General features: G+C 32.2%; 2 protein-coding genes across 5 annotated transcripts in view; one reads left to right on the top strand and one right to left on the bottom strand.

The window, feature by feature from the left end:
• Positions 1–5,312: 5,312 nt before the first annotated feature.
• Positions 5,313–8,214, bottom strand: LOC111378778 (universal stress protein A-like protein). Its single transcript, XM_023002014.1, has 4 exons — positions 7,891–8,214; positions 6,993–7,096; positions 5,952–6,070; positions 5,313–5,651 (listed from the first exon to the last, which is right to left on the bottom strand). Exons 1-4 carry the CDS (start codon positions 8,153–8,155, stop codon positions 5,549–5,551), a joined length of 591 nt encoding a protein of 196 aa, XP_022857782.1. The 5' UTR covers positions 8,156–8,214; the 3' UTR covers positions 5,313–5,548.
• Positions 8,215–16,519: 8,305 nt separating this feature from the next.
• LOC111378798 (ubiquitin carboxyl-terminal hydrolase 12-like) overlaps positions 16,520–22,923 on the top strand; it is a 16,869-nt gene continuing 10,465 nt past the window's right edge. For 2 of the 4 annotated variants that reach the window (XM_023002050.1, XM_023002051.1), the window contains exons 1-11: positions 16,521–16,695; positions 17,073–17,160; positions 17,367–17,514; positions 17,713–17,870; positions 18,858–19,123; positions 19,234–19,452; positions 19,560–19,668; positions 19,743–19,858; positions 20,637–20,735; positions 21,478–21,587; positions 22,825–22,899. In XM_023002050.1, the coding sequence (XP_022857818.1) occupies positions 16,666–16,695; positions 17,073–17,160; positions 17,367–17,514; positions 17,713–17,870; positions 18,858–19,123; positions 19,234–19,452; positions 19,560–19,668; positions 19,743–19,858; positions 20,637–20,735; positions 21,478–21,587; positions 22,825–22,899 (1,418 nt within the window). In that variant the 5' untranslated portion in view covers positions 16,521–16,665. Of the gene's footprint in view, positions 16,696–17,072; positions 17,161–17,366; positions 17,515–17,712; positions 17,871–18,857; positions 19,124–19,233; positions 19,453–19,559; positions 19,669–19,742; positions 19,859–20,636; positions 20,736–21,477; positions 21,588–22,824; positions 22,900–22,923 lie in introns of all 4 variants that reach the window. The other 2 variants (XM_023002053.1, XM_023002052.1) reach the window with 2 other exon arrangements.

The raw sequence follows: 22,923 nt of genomic DNA, 5'->3' as shown, positions 1-22,923 counted from the left end.
ATTTGAAAAAACCAAGGTCAAGCTTCAAAAAGTGTTTCATCTATAACTTTGTATTTTCTTAATTATTTGATCATATTTGTAACGTATTGTATGAAATATTCTTCTTTTTATTATTTATATATTATATAATATATGCTAAGTTATTGTGTTGGGACTTATGGTAGTAATGTAATCTAGCTTTGATTAATTTCAATGTTTGTTCTTTAATGTTAAGTTATTTATTATTGTTATTAGAGCATTTTCATTTCTATGGCCAATGAATTAATGTGTTTAATGATTTGTACATCGTTTGAGAGAATATTGTGCATTTTAGATCAAATAGTATAAACTCTAAATTTGTGTAGAGGATATAAATATACCCCTAACTCTAGGTGACCCTTTAAACTATTTTCACAAGTATTTAATGTGATTGTTTGGTTTTAATTTATATAGAAATATATTATGTTAAACCAATCAGTTATGATTAATTTCGCTCGATAGAGGTAATTAACTAAAATTGAAAAATCAGGTCTAACATCGTAAATGAGTAACTCATTGGCTTGTAAAGAAATTAATTAGACGACAGTTAAGTGAAACCATTAATCACAACCACGTTTTCCTTCGAATTTTTCAAGATTTTTATATTTTCTCATTTTGTAGATTTTTAGTTGTATTCCAAAATTATAAGTTTATTACGTGTTTATTTTTATTGTTAAAATTAAATTAATTAAGATTGTATAATGGAAAATATACATTTCTCGAGGGATCAAAAGCCCGGACTCAAAAGTTCAACTTTATTACTTGAACGCGATCCGTGCACTTAACAGTAATCTTGTCGCGTTCAAGTTCAAATTTTCTATATATTTCAAAATATGAAATAAGTGCTTTCAAGTTACTAATAGATAAATTAATTGACATGTCCTCACTTTGTAATACTTTGCTTACTCTATTAATAGCTGACAATCCATTGTAACATATTACCATGTTAAACAAGAAGTCAAATTTCTTAATGTTAGAAGATAAACTTTTAGCGTCTCTAGATGCCTTAAAAGTCATCACATGTTTCCACCAATAGTTTTAAAGTGACTTTAATTTCTAGCAATTGAAATATTATTGTTTTAATGCTTTTAACTTGTCTTTTCTAACATGTTTGAATTGCCAAGAAGAAAAGTGCTACATAGTTTTTCTCAATGCGTGTTAAACATTCAAAAAAGCTTTAAATACTTCTACGAAATAAAGATTGAACTAACGTAACATTTACATTTTAATTAAAGATTAATATGTTTGCTAATTTGACATTTGAGTTAGCTTAGTTGATTGCATTTGAACTTTATTTTGTTTGAATTTTTTTATGAAATTATTGGAATTTGGTTAAATAAAGTTAGTAAAGTTGATTTTGTATTAACTTCGGTCAAATATTCGGATATGTTCTAATAGTCAAATCACATAAATGAATAGACCAACTTGTTCTATTCATCAAGTAAATGATCATAGTAAATTTGGAATCTTAAAATCAATTCTGAATTAATAAGAAATTAAAGTCCAAAATTAGAGAAAAAAGGGAAATTCGACATATAAGATCGTCACTCGAATGACAACGCAGCAAGCGATGAGCTCACTACTATGAGTGCTCGAACGACATTTTGGGGGAGCGAGGGATATCAAATGGCCCGAAAGGTTACATCCTTTCATAAAACATGCTAAATTTGGGATGTGTTTCTCTTATCACATTCCCTCATCTTATATTAATGGTTGTGCTTGTGTGATAACCCCCTAGTTGTCTGGGGGGGGGGGGGGGGGGGGGGGGGGGGGGGGGGGGGAGGGGGTTGTCCAAGGAGCTTAAGCCTATATTAATGAGACCATTTGAAAATCCATAATTCATTTCATATCACTTTCATATCTCACTTTGCATCAAAACGCTTCAAAATTATTGGTTTTCTTGAATCAAAAATCCATTTTCAGTAGAGAGTCTATTCTCTTTTTGAGTTTGCTGTTCCTTGGGATTTGAATTGGTTATACTGCAAGAAGAAATTTTTGTATCTTGAGAGGCGATTGCCAAGACTTCTTTAGCACCGTTGTAGGACAAATTGCGTCTTAAAGACAAAATGTTGAACACTTACCTCAATTTGCATTTTTCGTTGATTTGTTTTTCATTTCAGCAACTTTGTTTTAATTACTAGTAAGTTTACTTTAATTTCCTGTTTGACTTAACCCTTGTTTGATGGCCATTATTTGACTAGTGAATTTTTAGAGGATATGTGGTTAAAAAGAAGGGAAAAACTTTGAATTTAAGTGCAAAACTTTTTGTAGTGTGAATGCATAATTTAAAATAAATATGTAGAAAAGAGAGTTTTAAAATAAAGGTTATCAAATAGGGGCTTAGTTTCAAACAATGTTTTCAAAACTGTACTAGCCCGGTTCAACCGGGAAACCCATGAACCGATCCGACAACTAGTTCGGTTGAAACCGAGTAACCGAATGTTTCAACAATTGTTACAAATCTAGTAAAATTTCCGATTAGACTGGAAACCTGTGAACCAGGTATGATTTTATATAACTTTTCAGTTACTTAAAAAAAAAAAAAAGAAAATGAGGAAAGAAGCATAAAAAATGATTTGCCAAGCAAAAGGAAGCAGTTGCCGCTGGAAAATGATTTCTGACTAGCTTATTGAGAAGGAAGTCGCCGCAGGAGAAAAATTGAGAGAGAAAAGAACACAACAGCCGTCTTTTAATTTTTTATTTTAACGTTTCAAATGGCATGTGTCTTGTCTAGGTTTATAATCCTAGTGGAATTTTCCATTTTACATGTAATGTTACGATCTTTTTGGGCCGATTTAATTTTTATGTTATGAAATGATTATTACAAAATAATTAATCAAATGTTAAAAACTTAAAATACTTATAAATTTAATATTATTTTTTTAAAAAAAGAATATATTTGTATAATGATACTGTCTGCTCATTGAGAGAGCCTGAATCTATCTTACCCTCATGAATTTCTATTGCGTATTCCAGATTCGAACCCTTGATATTTCCCTTAAAAGAGACATAATTTGAATTTGGATACCAATTGAACAACTTTTTGTAACAATCCAAGACTCATGACCAGCCATTCTCTTACATACTGTTCGTTCGGGGAGAATCTGAACCCATTTTATCCTTCATGGATTTTTTATCGCGCATCTGCACTTTTTGTAGCGAACCATCCTCTATGTCCAAGTCATAAACTTACGTATTATTCGCTTGGAGAGATACTGAGCTCATCTTTATCTTTCATAGATTTCTATCGCGTCCCCAAGATTCGAATTCACGACCTTTGCTTAAAAGAGATTTAAGTTAGTACCAAGATTCAACTTAAATCTCTCTTAAGGGGAAGTCATATGTTCGAATTTTGGGGATGCGATACAAATATGTGAGGGGTAAGATGAGCTCAACTTTCCTAGAGTAAATAGAGTGGATAGTATGTAAGTTAATGGTTTGACAAAGATGATGGATCGTTACAATACCATTGAGAATAAAAGACTCCAAGTTCTACTGAAGGAATGGTATTTTGGGAGCGGTAATACTTATAAGCAGTATGTTAATACAAATGTTCTCCCCACTTTAGGTTTGTTATGATCATATAATTATTTTTGATAATGCAATATAACATACAATTGATTAACCACAATGTATTGAGATGAACATTAAAGAATGCTGAGAATATATGTCTATTTTGAACACTTATGTAATATCTTAAATCCTAACGTGTGACATTTTATAACTTGGTTTGTTGATTATCGTTTTCATTTCATTAGACAATTTTCTCAGCAATGGGGAAATGAATTAAAAAAATTTAAATAGTATAAATGATATATTATTATATTATCTAGATCCTCACAGAAGACAATTCGAACCAGAAATTCGAGATATAATTTATTTAAATGTATTCATTGATCGAAGAAATCAATAATATCTCACGCATTAGTTTTAAATGTTCCAACTCGAATTGACGTCCTAAAAGGATAATTTGTTCACACTATATTTAATAATTCTATGACATACCTGAACCATGATAACATTCAATTCTAAGATAATTTTACACAATTAAACTTGTCCAAGTATAGGAATCTTCTTGTGCTACTATAGTAAGAAGTTAGAGATAAACTTAAAAATAAAAAATAAAAATAAAATTTTAACACTAATTACGAAGAGAATAACTTATAGATGAACTATGCGATGCAATGGAACAAACTTGTTCATTTTTAAAAATAAATTTTCATTTTTATCCAAAACTCTTATTGGGATAAAATCACTTTGAGAAAAAGAAGTGTCTTCTTTTAATAAAATGGAAATGTTCTTAACTAACTTAAAATTATAAATAAGAAAGATGGTTCTGAATTTTGCCTAGAGACGTGAAGGTATAGGAGGAGACTGGCCGAGTCTAAGAAAAACTTGTCCTCCCACTCTATGTCCATAATTAATACACAGTATAAAAAGAAACAACACAAGAATTTTTATATGAGTTTTTAAACTAAAGCACAATTATCAGGTGGTTTGAGTAATGAGTTGTGAAATTATGAACCCTATTTTTTTTTATTTTTTTTGGTAGAGTGAACGATTTGGACAATGAAAAAAAAGAGAAAAGTGGAGTGAGAGAGAGTAGGGGAGGAACGAGAAGCTAAACAAAAAAAATTAAGAAGTTCCAAGTTACGAAATACATCTGCTAGAACAATAAATTTAATGATTTAATATCTGATATTTTAAAATAAAACCAAGAGGAAAAACCAGAAGCACAAATCTATATATAACCCTAAACATAGTCGACCAACTTATCCAACTTATAGCAATATCCTACATGACCAAATTGTCACCCGACCTTAAAATTTCATTCAATTATAGCTCCAGTTTGGCCACTTTTTTGTAAATCTCATTTTTCTTTAAACTTAATTTCTACATATTTCATGTAATCTACAACTTTTATTAATTTTTCTGTCATACATTTGTCTACTTTTATCAAAATCTACTAATAATTACAAAACAAATAAAATAAAGGAGCTTTTAGCTCGAGAAGGCATTTTAAGTCTTTCTTCTTCAAGATTTCATTTAGATGTAATAACAAAACGAATAAAATAAAGGAGATTTTAGTCCGAGAAAGCATTCTAAGTTTTGTTTATCGAGATTCAGTATTGCCAAGAAATTTGCAGTGAAGTCTGTTTTGTTTCACGTAACAATTTGACAAAAATCCTGTTTTCAGTTATTGGGTTTGGCGCAACAGCAGTTATAGTTGAAGAACAAAGTGATCAACTTGCTACTTGAATATAAACAAATGGCAAAAGTCATATGGTCACAGGTCACTGAAACTTCGGACTTTATTTCAATACAGTCAGTCATCTTCAAGCTGCTCCCAGAAGATCACTCAACTTTATGTTCTTTTTTTTTTTTTTTTTTTTTCTAAATGGAATGACAAATCTGACAGAATTTAATTGCCAGATATTAACAAGGGAATGGAAAGATAGAAATCTCAACAATATTACAAACATTATACTTCTGATTTTACAGTACATTCTTACATTCTTATTTCATTTCATTATTCCAAGTGAGACTCTTTACTCGGAGGCGGAGGCTTCACAATGAGAATGGGACACTGGACGTGATGAGCACAATAGTTGCTAGCGCTTCCAAGGAAAGCCCTGCAAGCAGAAATTCATTACACTATTAATGCTTAAGAAGCAAAGATGATGATATTTCGTTAGGAAGAATTTTACTTTCCGATTCTTTTAGTCTATTAGAGAGACATCTTCAGCTAACATCATCATAAAGATTTTGTTAATTGTACAACATAGGAAAATGCAAAGAAGAAACATCTTCCATTGATCAAGCTTCTACATTTAATGGTAACCCAAACATATAGAAAAAGAGAATTAATATAGACAATATTCAAACATTTGTATGGATTATGATGAAAGGTGCGTATTTCTGATGTTATTTACCGTTTGATTGTGCCAAGCCCACGGCTACCAATGACTAAAAGATCAGCATGTAATTGTTCTGCAGCTTGACAAATCCTATCCTTTGGATCTCCTTCAAGAATTAAAGTTTCTGCTTTGATCTGAATGAAATTTAGAATGCATGAATAAATCAAGCAAGAATGTGTTAACATAATGAATCTGAAATTTAGGAGCAATGAATTAAACATGTGAAATCTCGATAAATATGAACTACATATATAGGGCCTAATAGCGTTATCATTTTAAAGAGAGAGTAGTGTGAGGCCTTGAAAGGAAGGTAACAGACTCGGGAAAATAAAGGGAGAACAATGGCACAAGGAAGACAACTTGTCGGCCATGGCTGATTATCTTCTTCACTTCAGCACAACAAGATCACAGCAGCTAGTGAAATGGATATCGTTTATGCTATGTGATAGACAAATTATAGAAGAAACCTTTCTTTTACACTATTAATTAACATATGTATAATGATTATAAATATCAGCCAAATATATGACAACCTTTTTTGACTAGGTTGTGGGTCGATCTATTTCACATGAGTTCATCTAGCTAACGAGGTTGAGATTTGAGATTTTAGGTTGCGCGACTTAGACCATAAGGAATTCAACAAAAAATTGTAATTGATAGCATTAGGAAAATGGTATCACGGAGGATTAGGATCAGTTCATTTAGAAAAATGTCATTTACTTTATCTTCTCTTATTCGACCTAAACTCACCTCTAACTTTGAGGTAATGTTGTACGATTAGTACAAACGACTATCTTTTGAATGAAAAATTAAAAATAATCCACTATAATTAGGGTGAGGTAAAAGTAAAAGAAAAATATTTTCCATATGCATTGAGACAGTTCAATAACTTTCATTTAATGATTCGGGGACATGGATCGATTGGTCACAAATCAAACTAGCAGACCACATTGGTTACGTGATAGAAGAGTGAAAATTTAACACAATTAGGTTTGATCAATATAAACATTAAACATGCTGGCAATTCAATTCATAATCCTAAGAAAATAAATCTACCTTCTTTTCTTTGCACATCTGCAAAGCACGAGAGAATATAGAAGCAGCATTTTGTGCTTGGGCTTGCTTCACAGAATCCAACATAGAAGGGGTCGCATAGACCACTGTTGCATATTTGAAGAATCAAAATAAGTGCTGGTAAGAAAATGCTTAAAAAATTGCTAAAAATTTGACTCCAAAGTTGGCCATTAATTTTAACCGTACATTTATCATAATCTTCTATAACTTTTATCAAAAGTGCTGTAAAACAATACTTAATCAATAAAACAAAGAATAATCTATTTATCATTATGGCGATGGAACATCAGTAATGTCAAAGTCTATGTGGAATAATGAGATTGAGCAGTTCAATTTTTATGAGAGTGAAGGGATCATGATGATAAATAACATTACGCTAAAACAAAATATCAAGATACACAGTCCGTATATAGCTTATACATATGTTTGTGTAAACTAATTAGTAAATTTACAATAGAGGATCCAACGTTTTCGTGTGGATAATAATAGGAAATAATTATGAATATGTGATTGAAATTAACGCATGAATGTATAGTTGAAATTAAGGTGCGAGAATTGACCACCTAGATTTTAAATTCAAGTTCGAATAATTAATCAATCTAATTCACTTTATTCTTAAAAGAATAATAATAAAGTAAATATTGTGTTCCCCATGTTAAACTAGAAGTGTATATATGGTATATAAAATTAGCCCGGTTTGATATAAATTTAAATCAAAATTTAAATTTAAATTAAAATCATCGATTAATCTTAACCATATATTTTATGAATCTACGACTTTTCAATCACACTTTTCATTAATTATATCAAAATCTAATAAAAATTTAATTTAATTCAAATCAAACATGCACTAAATGTATTAATGAGAACCAGAGGATACCTGGTCCAGCAGGGTAAATGAAGGGTTGGAAGATTGGCTGAACATGAACCAAAATGATCATGCCAGGCTCCTGATCAGGCTGAATAGGATACCAGAAAAAGTGGTCAAGTGCCCACTTAAGTGCATAAAAACTCCCATCACTCTCATCCATAGCCACCAACACCTTCGTTTTGCTTTTCTCCTCCGCCGTCGCCGCCGTCGTCAACGGCTGATGCGCAGCTCCCTCTGCTCCTGTACTACTCGTCTCAGCTGTCGTCGTATCCATCTCTCTCTCTCCCCCTTCGCAGAAAGTAGAGCAATTATAGTCCACTATAATAAGTTTTGACAAAATTTGAACTTTAAAATCTTTATTGGGTGTAATTCCTGGCCTGACGGGTGTCGTCCATGCATAACAAAACATCCATTTGTACATGCAAAGGAGGACAGCAATAGCATCTAGCAAGCCACACGTTGAAGCCCCTACGCCATTCCGTTTTAATTTTGCATCAATGACCTCACTCTATTCATACAATGAAATAATGACACGACAAATAGAAGAGCTTAATAACAGCGTTCTAAAAAGCGTAAATTTAGTCGGGTAAAGTTAAGCTTTAAATTTTTATGAACTTAAATGGTTCTTGAAGAAATTTAAGGGTAAAATTGTTTTAAAACGTGGTTAGGCTATAACGCCAAACTCCATATCTAAATGCGCTTTTCAGAATTTTTCTTGAAACAAAAACTTGAAATATAGTGGACTTGTTGATTTAAGAGATAGTAGACTAATACCTCTTATATTTCAAATTTGGACTAACAAATCCTCGCTTTTGAGTCTTGACGATGTCTGAAGTAAATTTTACCTTCAGTTTGTCTTCGACTTAAAAAGAATTTTTTGGAAAAAATGAATTTTGGAATAGTGATTTTTTTGGAGAATACGTGATCGAAAAATTAAAAAAAAAATTCTATTTACGTGTAAAATATTTTATTATGTAAATTTATGATTGAAAATAAATTTGAAAAAAAAAAGAGAGAGTTTTAATTTAATGGAAGACAGAGAGAATTGGTAAAAATAAAATATGTAATACTTCATTCAAGTGGTTGTTTTTTCCACCAAGTATTTGTAAAATTGGTGGTAGATACGGAACAGGAGATGGCGCATGGTGGTGGTGATGAACAATGCAAATGGCTGAGTCAGCGGGAGGAGTCCATATTAACGATGAGATAAAGTCATGTTACCATGTTTGAAGTCTATTTACACGGATAACTACTAATTAGGTGTTTGGTAGGGATTAAAATTAGATTTTTTAGTAGATTGTGATAAAAGTTTTTGAAATGTGTATTTGAAAAGTTGTGGGACCTGTAAGGGGATTGCACTGACCTTTTATTGCTTGCTGTCACCAAGAGCGTGCTCAGAGGAGCTTTGGTAAGACAATTTTATATTTATACATGATATGATCGTCCTTTTAAATCACGACATATTGGACCTCAAACTATACAAATTGTCATACATCAACTTCGAATGGTCCATCTTGCCACCTCGGACACTAAGGTGTACGATTTGAGTGGCTTGAAATCCTATATATCATGATTTAAATATATCATTGCAGGAAATTTAGAACATACTCCCATTTGCTCGAATTTTCATCGTAGATAGATACATTTAAAAAGAGTGTGTGCGAATTATAATTAATGTCTCATTTGTAATTTTATTTTGTAGTTACCGTTCTTTGGCACATTTGTTTTAAAAAACTCATACTAGATTGCCATAAAATGTGCAATCACAAAATCGGTATCTTAGATTGCCTACGATCCAACAAGTCACCACTAAGTAACATGTGATATTTTGAGAAGTCTAGTGGTCGAAACTCAATAGTTTAAAGTATGATGAGCAATAAAAAATGTCTACCTCTCCCTATGTTCAGTGCTCAGCTAATAGGTATGCACTGAGAATTTCTCCTTGGTCCATGTTTTGAACTATTTATGATCTCTTCAACAAGTATAGTGAGCATTGGAACAATTTACTCCCATAAAATGTCTCTAGGAAACAAGACACTGCTTTATGTGGACTTTTCCTTCTTCGTGATTTGACATTCAAGTTGTGATGGAGTGTCAGATGTGAAAATCGTTAGCCAAATCAAATATATTGTTAGAGACCCAAAACGGTAGGGATTTCGATGAGTGCTTTTAATGTATGGACACTAAATTTTGTGCGCTTATTGTTTACTTTAGGAGAAAACTTAGTATTGGTCGAGAAATGGAGGAAGGAAGGAGGTTTGATCCATAAGGATGGAAGTTCGACGAACTTTAGAATTTGGGGACCAAATATCAAGTTTGGAAGTTGAAGGATCTAAATTATAATACTGGAGGACTTAAGTTGAACAGAAAATGAAATTGAGGGTACTAAATTGCACGATATTGAAAGATGTTCAACAACTTAGTTGTACACATTCTCATTTTTCAAGTTGATACAATCCATTCATTGTACGAACTATTGACTTGATCACAAACATTTTCAGAACTCCGTCGTCAGAGGGAAGACTTCTCTCTTTACCTCTTTACATATGTTCCTAAATGGGTATCACCTCTAGATGGGTGGTGATCGGCCTCTCATTTATGTAATGATAACAAGGTGATACCAACCTACGATCGCAAATGTGTCCAATTAAAGTTGCAGTAAGCCATCTTGTTTTTCCATGCGATACCGTGGAACATACCTAAACATACCTATGTGATTTTTATAATTTGACTTAACCTTTTGTTTTTAATATGATAGGACATGAGTTTTGACCTAATTAGAGGTCAATAAATAGGTTTTCATCATTATTTCAAGGGAAACACATTTGAAAGTCAAATAACATGGATTCACACTCTATAGCTCTAATTTGAAATTTGAAAATATATTATAATTAATTAGTTGGGAGATCTACAATTATCAATGAAAGAGATTAAATATTCATTTCTACGATCTATGTGGTATAGATCAACAATAGTTTAGGTACGTGTTTGGTACTGATTTTTCATCCCAAAAAAATTAATTTTTTGACCGTTATCTCACTATTTCAACCGTCATTTTTTACTTCTTCTCTTATAGGTAGGACCTACTTTTCTTTCCAACGGTCAAAAAATTAATTCTCAAAATTATTATCGAATAAGAATTCTTTTCTTGAACTTGATTTTTTATATCATTCATGTTTAATTCCACAATGATGAGCGATCAATTCTTAGGGCGTGTTTGTGCTGTTTGTAGCTTTTAGTTTTGCCAAAATGTGTAAGATTTGGTATTTGTGAAAATGTATTTTCGAAAACAAAAATAAAATTATAACATAAAAATTAAAATGCATTTTTGACATTTTAAGTGTTTTTGGGGAAAATTGTGAAAACATTCAAAATATGGAAAAACAAATGTTTAAATAAAATTTTATTTAACAAAATTCTAAAAATTAAAAATTTTAAAAATAAAAATATAAAATTCTATCAAATAAAATTTTAAAAGTGTAAAAAATAAAAAAAATTGATAAGTTCTTAAAAAATAAAATAAAAACTTTAAATTTTGATGATTATTTACCTAAAAATTCTAAAAAATATATTTAAATGAACATGGATAAATATATTCCCAGTCCTTGTAGAAGTTTATATATATATGTATATGTATATGTGTGTATATATATATATTGGCCTAAAATTATTTTATTTTTACTAAATAATCAAATTTCGCGAAATAAAATGTTGTAAAATAATTTTTTCAAATTTCAAGCCAAATGTATTTATAGTTTCCCATTATATGAAATAAAATTTCAAAATGGCAAATCAATCATGTTTTAAGAATCTTAAAATAAACTTTCAAAATGAAAAGCTGAAACTAAACTCAAAATTGAAAACTGAAACACAAATCAAGTGAACCCTTAATTGTTAGGATGAATAATAGAGCTTATATCTCAACATTAATTTAATCAAAGATTTCTTGCAACTTTGTTCATATGTTGATTGCTTATTATGTGTTTAGTGACACACCATGATTTAATCATCATTTGATTGGTATAGGGACATTATTGAGATCGGCATGATATATAATTACGGGGCTGTTTGGGCCCGATTTTTTCACCCAAAAAATTAATTTTTTTTACTGTTATTTTACTATTACAGCCGTCATATTTGATTTCTTCTCTCACGGGTGGACCCCACTTGTCTCCTAATGGTCAAAAAATCAATTCTCAAAATCACTCCCAAACAGGCTCTATGTAAGTTCTAGATCATGTAATCAATAAGTATATAGATTTTAGGGGAATTTTCAAAAATGTCACAAAATTAATAAGGTCCCTAAAAGTTGTCATTTTCACTTTATGTGAGCAAAAATATCACTTTTTTTTGTGTGAAATGTCCAAATTATCCTTAATGACACATTTTCATTAGCATTTAATGCTTGATTTGAAAGAATTGATTATATTGATGTGATGATTTATTTTATATATATAAAATATGGATAAATATGTATTATATTGATTAATATGAATTTGTGTTAATAAAAAAGGGTAAAAGAAATTTAAAATGAAACATAAACAAATATATCTTCTTCTTCTCTTACAAACCCTAATTTTTCTCATCTTTTTCATTTCATTGATCAAGAAGATTTTTCTCTTGCATTCATAATCCATTTTGAGAGGTTAGTTATTAGAAAATATTTACATTTTACTTTTACAGTTTACTATTTTGTAAATATTAAATACAACCTGGACATATTTACTTAAAATTTTTGAAATTATTATTTATTGATTTTATTTTTTTTTAAATCCTTCACAAATATGATTATCACTATCAAGGTTTTGAGTACTTTCTTCCATTCAAACCAAATAATGTTTTCATTAAATGTCTCTTCAATAATAAGGCCAATCTGACATTTTTCATCTAGCTCAATACTAATTATCACACTTAATGTTTTGTGCTGAAGAATATGTTCTACCCACTGTCATCTGTTTCTCGACATTTTCGACGGTTCAACTGTCGAATTTGACATTTACAAACCGTCGGGTTAGACGTTTGAAATGTCGAACTCGACATTTACAAACTGTCGGGATATATAGTTTTACTGTTAAATTGAACACTTAAAAACGATGGAAAGCCTTGATTTGACCTTTTACTATTGTACGGATTTACGTATTATGTAGTGCCACTTTCATGCTATTAAATGCTAACACATTGATTCTGTAGAATTTTTATCGTTGCAATCCCATCATTTGAGGTATGAATAATCATTTGAGTTTCATCATGTCGCATGGGGAAAGTTTGTTCGTGCGGATGACGAATAGAAGTAAAGACGGGACAAAACCACTTACATTCTGGTTCCGACAAGTAATATCGTAACCGGACTTTTGTTAATGTTGAAGGACAAACTTGATATTCTTTATCCCCGTACTCAAATTGAATTGAAGTTCAAGGTCGTTAACTTGAATATACCTCCGACCGAAATACGCGACGATGAAGACTTATTTTCATCACATCTCAAATTGAATTTGAAAGACAATTAGTGTGATGTTTTTAAAATCTAAGTGCGCTTGTATCACTCACACTTGGTCTATCATTTATGAAAATTGTGTACATTAAATCATGTGTACCATTTCATTTTGATTGAAACATGGTACGCACAATATTTTAATGCAAACAAAGAACTGCTCATTATGTTTTGCAAGAAAACGATGTCCAGTGATATTACCATGATTCACGAACGTTTTTGATTGAAACAAATCATAATATTCAATTCAATCATGTTTATTTTTAATTGAATACCAGTTTTAATCGATAAATCAAATGAGTTTCGAAAGCAAGAAAGTTATAAAATGCACCAAAAATCATTTTTATGTACACAACCTTGCTCAAGTATCGAACATGATGTAATCATTGTTTTGTACTATGGAGTAGCTCCATGACCCTATTTAAAAAAAAAAATCTACTATTCTTTACTATTTACTATTCATTACTATAAACATTTTCTGTATGAAACAAAAACAGTTTCCTCTGCCAACCTCACATAAATAAAACCAACTAATGCAAAATTATATACATAAATAGAAAACAAAATGTTTTTCCGTGCAGTTGTCACAGTCATCAAAAATAGACCATTGTGAAGGTTGTTCTTTCTTTGACAACGAAATCGATTGGTTCCATCTCCAATTATAGCAAGAATGTGTGCACCAGCACTTTGACGATCATTCAAGTCATGAGTACGAGTCTGCTCATATGTCATCATACATTGGTGAAATTAGTATTCCGAGATAAAGCACGTAGAAAATAATGTGAAGAAATGTAATAACGTTCACCTTATGTGCAAAAACAATCTAATCACAGTACATAATATAACTCAATTGATTCATGCAATCTATCATAATCTGAATTTAAACCAGCAACTTCCACAAAAATATATTTGAATTGCATGTGATCCAAAAATTATGAAGAATGAATCGTGACGGTGGTGGTATTATTATACAAATAAAAACGTGAAACACAAAAATATAACCACATATGGAAATCAGTCACATGTGAGACGTTCGGATGGAAAAAATCTAACCAAATACGGACAAATCAATCAAAAAAATCATGAGATCATAGTATTTCATATATATTTATGTAAAACACTCGTGCAAATGTTAGAATGAACCAAAGTTTGACTTGTGGAATGGAGCGGAGGGAAGTTTTAATCGAGAACGACAGTTCATCTGTCAACTGTTTCATCTATCGAGAATTACCGAGGCTAACTGTCAAAACCGACAGTTAGGCGCGATGACATTTCTCTACATTAGTGAACTATCGAAAGATGAACTATCGGGAAATCTACTTTTCACCTCTAAGCAAATATGTATTATTGAAACTTATTTCACTCCATATTCGAGCATAACAAAATATTAAAACCACATGTATGCTGTCAACTGTCTAGTAAGAATTCAACCCAAATAAGGGTACCTCCCACAATAAATGGATTCCAAGTAATAGTAATGTTATTTCCACATCACACAAGTACCAAAAATATTGAAACATTCAAAATACTTGAAATTTGGACTTTGAAAGCAAAGGAAGAGGATAAATATTAAATTGGAACCCTAAATAATTTTTTCTCTCAACATTAGTGTTGGCACGTGTTACGTGTGCATATATGCATCACTAATAGAAGATGTATAAAAAAAGAGAAAATTAAAATTTATGGTATGAAATTGCAGAAAGTTGGGGAAAAACATTTTTAATCATAACACAACCAAAAATTATTCAAAATGTCCAAAAAAATTATTGAATATCAAAAGGATTTTTACCTCTTTCTAATCCAAGCCCCAACTCTTATTTTAAACCGAGCAAAAAGCTCAATTTTTCGCATATCATAAACCCCCTACAGATAAAAATATCACAAAAACTGAGTAAAAAAAACAAGATTTTTCTCTCTTGGATTGAAACTCGTAATGAGAGAAATGAGAGAGAGTGAGTGAGTGAGAGAGTTAGAGTTGTTTGAATGAGAGAAATAAAATTCATCTATTTTTTTCCAACTTTTCATCTATGACATTGACAAAATTTTTGTACAATTTCTTCCATTTGGTCAAATCTCATTTAATTAGGACATGTATGGAATTTGAAATTATTTTCAAGGGCAAATATGTCTTAAATTGACATTCTTGCAATGTTTAAAAAAAGTGACATTTTTGTAAATATCTTGAGAAAAATTGACATTTTGTGCAATTTCCTCTAGATTTTAATAGAGTGTTGCTTCGTGGACAGGGGCACCAACAGGGGCGCCTGTTCCGTGGCGCCCCTGTCCCAAACCCAGTCCATATGGTTTTTTCCATTTTAATAAGAGATCAAGAGACTTTTTTATACTTTATACAATCTTGATTGTATCACACAAAGAGAGAGAGAAAAGGGCGGGAGGGGAGGTGGGGTTTATGTGAATATGCTAGTTTTACTCGATAGAGATTATTAGCCAAAACTTGTTAATTAGATTATTAACACAAATGAAAAGGAACGACGTTGGATTAAATGAATGATAATTAAGTAAAATCGAAATTTCCGACTAAATTCTAAAAGTTTTTCAAAAATCTTACACTTCAATTGATTTAGATAAATTTAGAATAACTTTAATTTTAATATCAATCTATTTTATTTATTATTTTTGTTGCCATATGAATTTAGATTGAAGATAGATTTAGATAAAAATTAATAGTAGATAATTGTTATTTGTAGGACAATACTTGAACTTTAAAATTCACGTTGTCATGAGCCATATACTTGCAATTTAAACGAACACCGACCAGCTCTAATATTATATGGAATTTTCCACTATTTCATAACCCAATACATGAAAAAGCAATGCACAATTTTCCTTTCGCAAGATTTGTACCTACATTTTTCTAGGAGACTCAAGACTCAAGAGATCATTGAGGTAGAAAAATATATAAAAATAAAAATAAAAAATTGAAAGGAACTTAATTAGTAAAAATTAAAATTAGTAAAAATTAAGGCAAAAATAAGTTGATTTATAATAAATTTTGATAAAAGTTAATCGTGCTCTCTTTGTTAGTCGGAGAGTTCTCCTGGGAAACGTGTCGGTTTTCCGTTAGCTATTAAAATCCGTCTCTACACTCGACTACACCACAATACCTCTCCTTAATATTTCCAATTTCTGTAAGTTAACCTGAACTTTCCACAAACGTCCAAATACATCCCTATCGTAAACAAAATTGAGAAAACCCAAGCCCTCTCTTCCCCTCCAAATTACAGTAACCTCTCTCTGTGATTTATCGATCGGACGCCTGTATCTATTCAACCATGACGATGATAACTCCTCAACCGATGGATGTAACTCTCATCTCCTTTCAGCACTTATTCTTACAATTTACTCCATTTTCGTTGCTACTTCAAAATTATCTATTACTCTATGCGCACGATATATCTATCAATATTTATTTTATTTTATTTTGTAATTTTTTCCTATGTTTTATAATTGGTTACGCCTGTATATGTTTATGCTTGCACGGGGACTGAGTGGTTGTGATCGACTAGGGTTTTTGGGAAATAGAAAGGGTTGTTTAATTTACTGTACTGAAATTGAGGTTTTCCCAATTGTGATTAACTACTTGAATGAAGAAATTCGGGGTATTTTATTTGGGCAAAGGCTAGGGTTTTCTGGATCAACCTTGATTTTCTTTGTTTGTTTTCGTGCTCTGAAATTTTAGCAGCAGGAAGAAGAAGAGATGCTGGTGCCGCACTCAGATTTAGTAGAGGGTCCTCAGCCTTTAGTAGAAGGCCCTCAGCCTATGGAAGGTTTGACTTTCCACCTTTACTTGAATTTTATGCATCTGTCTTAATTCATATACATGAAGTATGATTGAATTGAATGGTTTTTAAACCTTTTTGTTCAATGTTACTGGGTTGCGTTTGTCATTTTATTGTCCCATTGGTCAAGTTTTTTATGCCTTGTATAGTTGTATTGGTGTGACTGAGTTTCCAATAAATTGGTTTTTCACTAGTAGGACCAGCAGAGAATCCTGGGACAGTGGAAAACCAGGCAAGTGATGAGCCACAGGCATCACGGTTCACGTGGATGATCGAGAACTTCTCTCGCTTGAATGTAAAGAAGCTGTATTCTGAAGTCTTTATTGTTGGAGGTTATAAATGGTAATCTAAAGCTGTAAATTTGGTTCCACATTTCGTTTCATTCACACTACCGCACATTAGAAAGGAAATAATAATATTAGTTTGCACACGAAAAAGAAAGAACTTTTGTCACGTGTTATGGAAAATGTTTTCATGTTTATGCTACTGTGCATTAGGAGAATGGCCTGATCACATCTTGGTTTTCATTGGTTTGGACAGGAGGGTTCTTATTTTTCCGAAAGGAAACAATGTGGACTACCTATCAATGTATTTAGATGTGGCAGATGCAGCTACCTTACCATATGCGTGGAGTAGATATGCACAATTTAGCTTGGCTGTAGTCAATCAAATGCATAGCAAGTACACAGTAAAGAAGGGTATCACCTGGCACTATACTAATATCTACTTTTTCTCAACCTCGATCTGGGAATATTATTCATTTCCTTATTTGCAGTTACGCATTTATGAATTCTTTTTACTTATTATTCATGTAGCTAAGTCTTGATTCCCGTATATCCACTTTCAAGGCCTTAATTACACTTCGTGATTAATTTTTGTTATGGTTTTTTATTTTATCAATTGTGTTGTGGTATTTGCTTGAACGCCACAATTAAATTCTGTACCCCACCCTAATTCCCTGGAGGCCTAGAATCCATAGGCTTTCGCTTTCACGCAACTCTGAAATTTCAGTGATGGTAAAATCTTGGTTTATTTCATCCCGAGGGAGTTGCAAGCGCACTAATTTTCTATAATAGTCAAAATAGAAAATGGAAGGCTTGTTAGTTAACAGAATAAAATAAGGAAGAGAGAGAGAGAGAGAGAGAGGAAGAAGAAGAAGAAGAAGAAGAAGAAGGAAGAAGAAGAAGAAGAAGAAGGACGACAACTAATTTGAAAGAAATGTGGAAAGATCAAACTACAAATCCTGTTGTATCAGGGAAAGAGATTGCTGTGCTTGCTATTCAGGAACTTTTTTGTTGCCATGTTTCGTTTATTTTGCACCTCAAAACTATGTTCTGGTCTAGGTCTTTTGCAACTAGTGAACATCAGTCTAGTGAAGGTATGCTCATGCAGTTTTGATGATATTTCCCTTAAGTTGAACATCTTAGTTAGAAATTGGTTTCCTTCTTTCTGCATAAAAAATTGAGTTCCTACTCTACAAGTTTTTAGGTTTTGAGCCGAGTTATCAAAGTGAACTTTATGGAATAGTATTGATAAGTAATATTTCTTTGGGCTTGTAAGCTTCACCGAGTTTGAATGATTAACTTGGTTTCTTGAGACATGGAACCGGAAATTTACCTATCTCCACACTCTAATGGAACATGGAAGTCGTGTAGTGAATTATGAACTCTCTTTTGTTGCTACAGATACACATCACCAGTTCAATCAGAGGGAGAGTGATTGGGGTTTCACTTCTTTCATGCCTCTCAGTGAGCTGTATGATCCCAGTAAGGGGTATCTTGTCAATGATACATGTGTTATTGAAGCCGATGTTGCTGTGCGTAAGGCCATTGATTACTGGACTTATGACTCAAAGAAGGAGACAGGTTATGTTGGACTCAAGAACCAGGGAGCAACTTGTTACATGAACTCTCTCCTTCAAACTTTGTACCATATTCCTTACTTCAGAAAGGTTACAATAGATTCTCATTTTTTAGCGAGTTCATGTCTATAGCTGTTTCACTCATGAGCTCATTTATTAGGAAAGGTAAAAGAAGTCTAATTTTGGATTATTTGTATCAGGCTGTGTATCATATGCCAACAACAGAGAATGATATGCCCTCAGGGAGCATTCCTTTGGCTTTGCAGAGTTTATTTTATAAGCTCCAATATAATGACACCAGTGTGGCTACAAAAGAATTGACTAAATCTTTTGGATGGGACACTTATGATTCCTTTCTGCAGCATGATGTGCAAGAACTTAATAGAGTTTTGTCTGAAAAGCTCGAAGACAAGATGAAGGTACTGTGGTCTGATAGATCCTGTGGCTTCCTTATATAACTTTGATGGTCAAGATTTGATGCGAAAATGTAAAACGTGAGATACTTAATATTTGTCTTGCTGAACAGGGAACTGTAGTTGAAGGGACCATACAGAAATTATTTGAAGGGCACCATATGAATTACATTGAATGTATAAATGTGGACTTCAAATCTACAAGAAAAGAATCTTTTTATGGTTAGTCGTTTTGCAGGCTTTCCTCATTTTGTGTTGACAGATGAACTTAATTTTCGTACATGTTCTCATGGCAGATTTACAACTTGATGTCAAAGGCTGTAAGGATGTTTATGATTCCTTTGATAAGTATGTGGAAGTTGAGCGCCTTGAAGGTGATAACAAGTATCATGCTGAAGAACACGGCTTGCAGGTTGGTGCTGTGTTGATAGATGAAGCAATTTGCATAGGTCTCTGTTTGTGCGTGTTTGTTCTGAATGCTACCCTAGTGGAGCAAAAGGATTTTGTGGTGTGGGCAAGTTAACTTCATGACCGTCTGCTTGCAGAAGTCTTGAAGAACAAAAAATAAATAAATTAGTTATTAAAATCAAAGGACTGGTTACCGACTCACTGTGAATTCATCTCCACCCTTGTTGAAAGATGCATCTCACTTTTTAAATGGATATAGTGGAGATTGTTACTTTCTGTACATTAGCTGTCAATTAATTTCAATATCAGCATCTTGCTGCAGTCACAATTTGGAACCCAATTTGATATGCTGTATCCTTTTTCCCTGTAATTTATTTTTTCCTTAGCTTGTAGAGTTGGATTTCGTGGGGGCAGGGGCGGGGGGTGGGGATTGATTTGTAAGTAGATGAGGCATCAAATAGAGTTCAAAAGAAGAAAAATGGTTAGCATGATAAAAGCAAGTTATGCAGATAGTGATTTGATATACGGAATGATCTATGTGCCAGGAAAATGACATGTTTCTCTGTCAACATTGCATGACTAAGCTGAGAAAGTTACAGACTGGATAGTTCATTCTTCTGCCCTGCAGTAGTAGTAGTTTTGCCATATTCTGTTTGAGACATGATTTTTCCACGATATCTGTTTCCGTGTTTATTGATCTTCAGTTTGATACGCGTATATGTTCACTTGATTGAACTTCGCTCCTTAAATTTTAGTCTAATTTGATATTTTTGTAACCTTAGGATGCCAGGAAGGGTGTCTTGTTCATTGACTTCCCTCCAGTTCTTCAGCTTCAGCTAAAACGTTTTGAGTATGATTTTATGAGAGATACAATGGTTAAGGTTAGCATCTAAAATATTAATGGCATTTCATTATTGCTTGATTGTTGCATGTTTTGATTGTTGTCTCATGTTATTGTTATATCTTACGAAGTGTTACGAGCTTTCCTTGTTGTATATGATAGCTACTAGCTTCTTGTTTTATAGCGTGATCAACTATTTGCGCCAACCATGTAAAGTTAAATCTTAAAGTTATAAGGTTCCCGATCCAGCATTTTGATAACTTGTCTATATTTTGTGATCCCTAAGTATCCCTAGAGGATATCTATCTTAATAAAATGAATGGTTTCAGATGAAAAACCATTTGTCCCTTTTGCTCTATATTGAAACTTGGGGCTTTTTCAACACTTAAAAAGAAACTAAGGAATAGCATCATGCTTTGTGCTGGAGCATACCTGGACAACTATGAACTTCTTGTGCTAGTTCATTTGTTGTAGATGATGATGGTGAATTCTTAATTAAAATTCTCTAGTTTTTTGTTGCATTATTTCCTGTAAAGAGTTGATTTATCGTCCTTTTCCATGTATAATCTACTTTTTCTTGAAACATTATATTTTCCCAGAAATAATCTTGAAGAAACATTTATATTTTGTCTATATGTTTTTATTTTTATTTTTGAATGATTTGAGGTTAACTCTGATGGTTTAAATAAAGTCATCCCGACATTGATTATGTCTTTATATTTCCATATGCATATTGATATCTAATTCTGATGAAACACTGAAAAATTTGCTTTCATGATCAGATAAATGACCGCTATGAATTTCCTCTGGAACTTGACCTTGATAGAGACAATGGAAAATATTTGTCGCCTGAAGCAGATAGGAGTGTCCGCAACCTTTACATGCTCCATAGGTTAATTGCGCTCCCTCACTCCATGCTTACCTCCCTTTCTATTTCTGCGTCTACTAGTCTATGTGTTCTAGTTTTTGCGGCCGTCTAAGGTGCAACTTGCGTAAGAAACTAAATCACTCATGAAAGTTAGAAGAAAAACAGAGAGATGTTTGAGAAATTTGTATGATAGATTCTCTTATCAAAGTAAGCTCCTCCATTACTTTGTATAGAAACCTGTACTCCTTATTGGAATTTTTTGTGCCTTGCCATGCACAATCGCTGGCTTGAATTGGTAGATGTGAATTTTCTGTTTCTCTCTTCTTCTAACCTTCAAGTCCTATATATAATGTTGATTTCCAATTTGTATATTGCCGCTTATGATCTTAAATTGTTTTGACATAAACTCTCCTTCACCTGCTGCTACTATATTGTAATGCATTCCTGCCTCTTAGCTAATCAGTGTCTGATATCTGTATTTCCTGATTTGCACCTGTTGCCACCGACTTATTATTGTATTGTGTACAAATGGTCTGATTTCTGGTGTTCTATTCCTTGTTACCATTTTCGTTACCAATTTCTGCCGTCGCTATCTCATTTAGTGCTTTTTTGGGATAAAATTATAACTTCTGAAATTATAATGTGATAGAAATGAGTGTTCGATAATTGGGTAGTAGTTGGAGGTCCTATGAAATGTGATTAAAAATCAAAGTTTGACGTTAACTTTAAATTATGTGATATTATAATGTTTCCTAAACGAGCACTTAGCTTAACGTGTGAAGATTATCTTTGTAAATATTTGCTTGTTTGAAATCAACTTTTCTCTGATCGCAGCTTCTCATACTGACTTGGTAATTTCTTGGTTATGTACCACTTTTTCTAGTAGTTGTCTCCTTCACTTGGCTGATGCATTCAACTAATTTAAATCTCACTTATGATATGAAGATTACATGGTGTGGAAACATCAATTGTGGTTACATTAAGCTGTATTGAATTTTTTAGCACCTTTGGTTAATAATAGATAATTAAGTATTTCATGTCTGAGGAGCTCTTTTTGTGTAAGAAATTTTTGTAAAAGAGATCCCTGTGATCTTGCTTAATGACATTAAAATTTTAAACTAGTAAATTTTAACCAAGTTAATATGAAATTTGTCATTGGAAATTCTCTCCTTATTGTTCATTTCAGAAGATATGTTTTCTGTTGTTTTTGGCTTTGAACCCTATCTCGACTTGTGTGATCATTTGTTGACTTTTCCAATAGTGTTTTGGTTCATAGTGGCGGTGTGCACGGTGGACATTATTATGCTTTCATAAGGCCAACGCTCTCTGACCAGTGGTACGTGAAATATTTTTGGTATCC

The sequence above is a fragment of the Olea europaea genome, unplaced genomic scaffold (genome assembly GCF_002742605.1).
Source record: "Olea europaea var. sylvestris unplaced genomic scaffold, O_europaea_v1 scaffold187, whole genome shotgun sequence".
NCBI lineage: Eukaryota > Viridiplantae > Streptophyta > Magnoliopsida > Lamiales > Oleaceae > Olea > Olea europaea.
The sequence above is the reverse complement of the archived record's forward strand: the minus strand, read 5'-3'. Positions and strand labels throughout refer to the sequence as shown.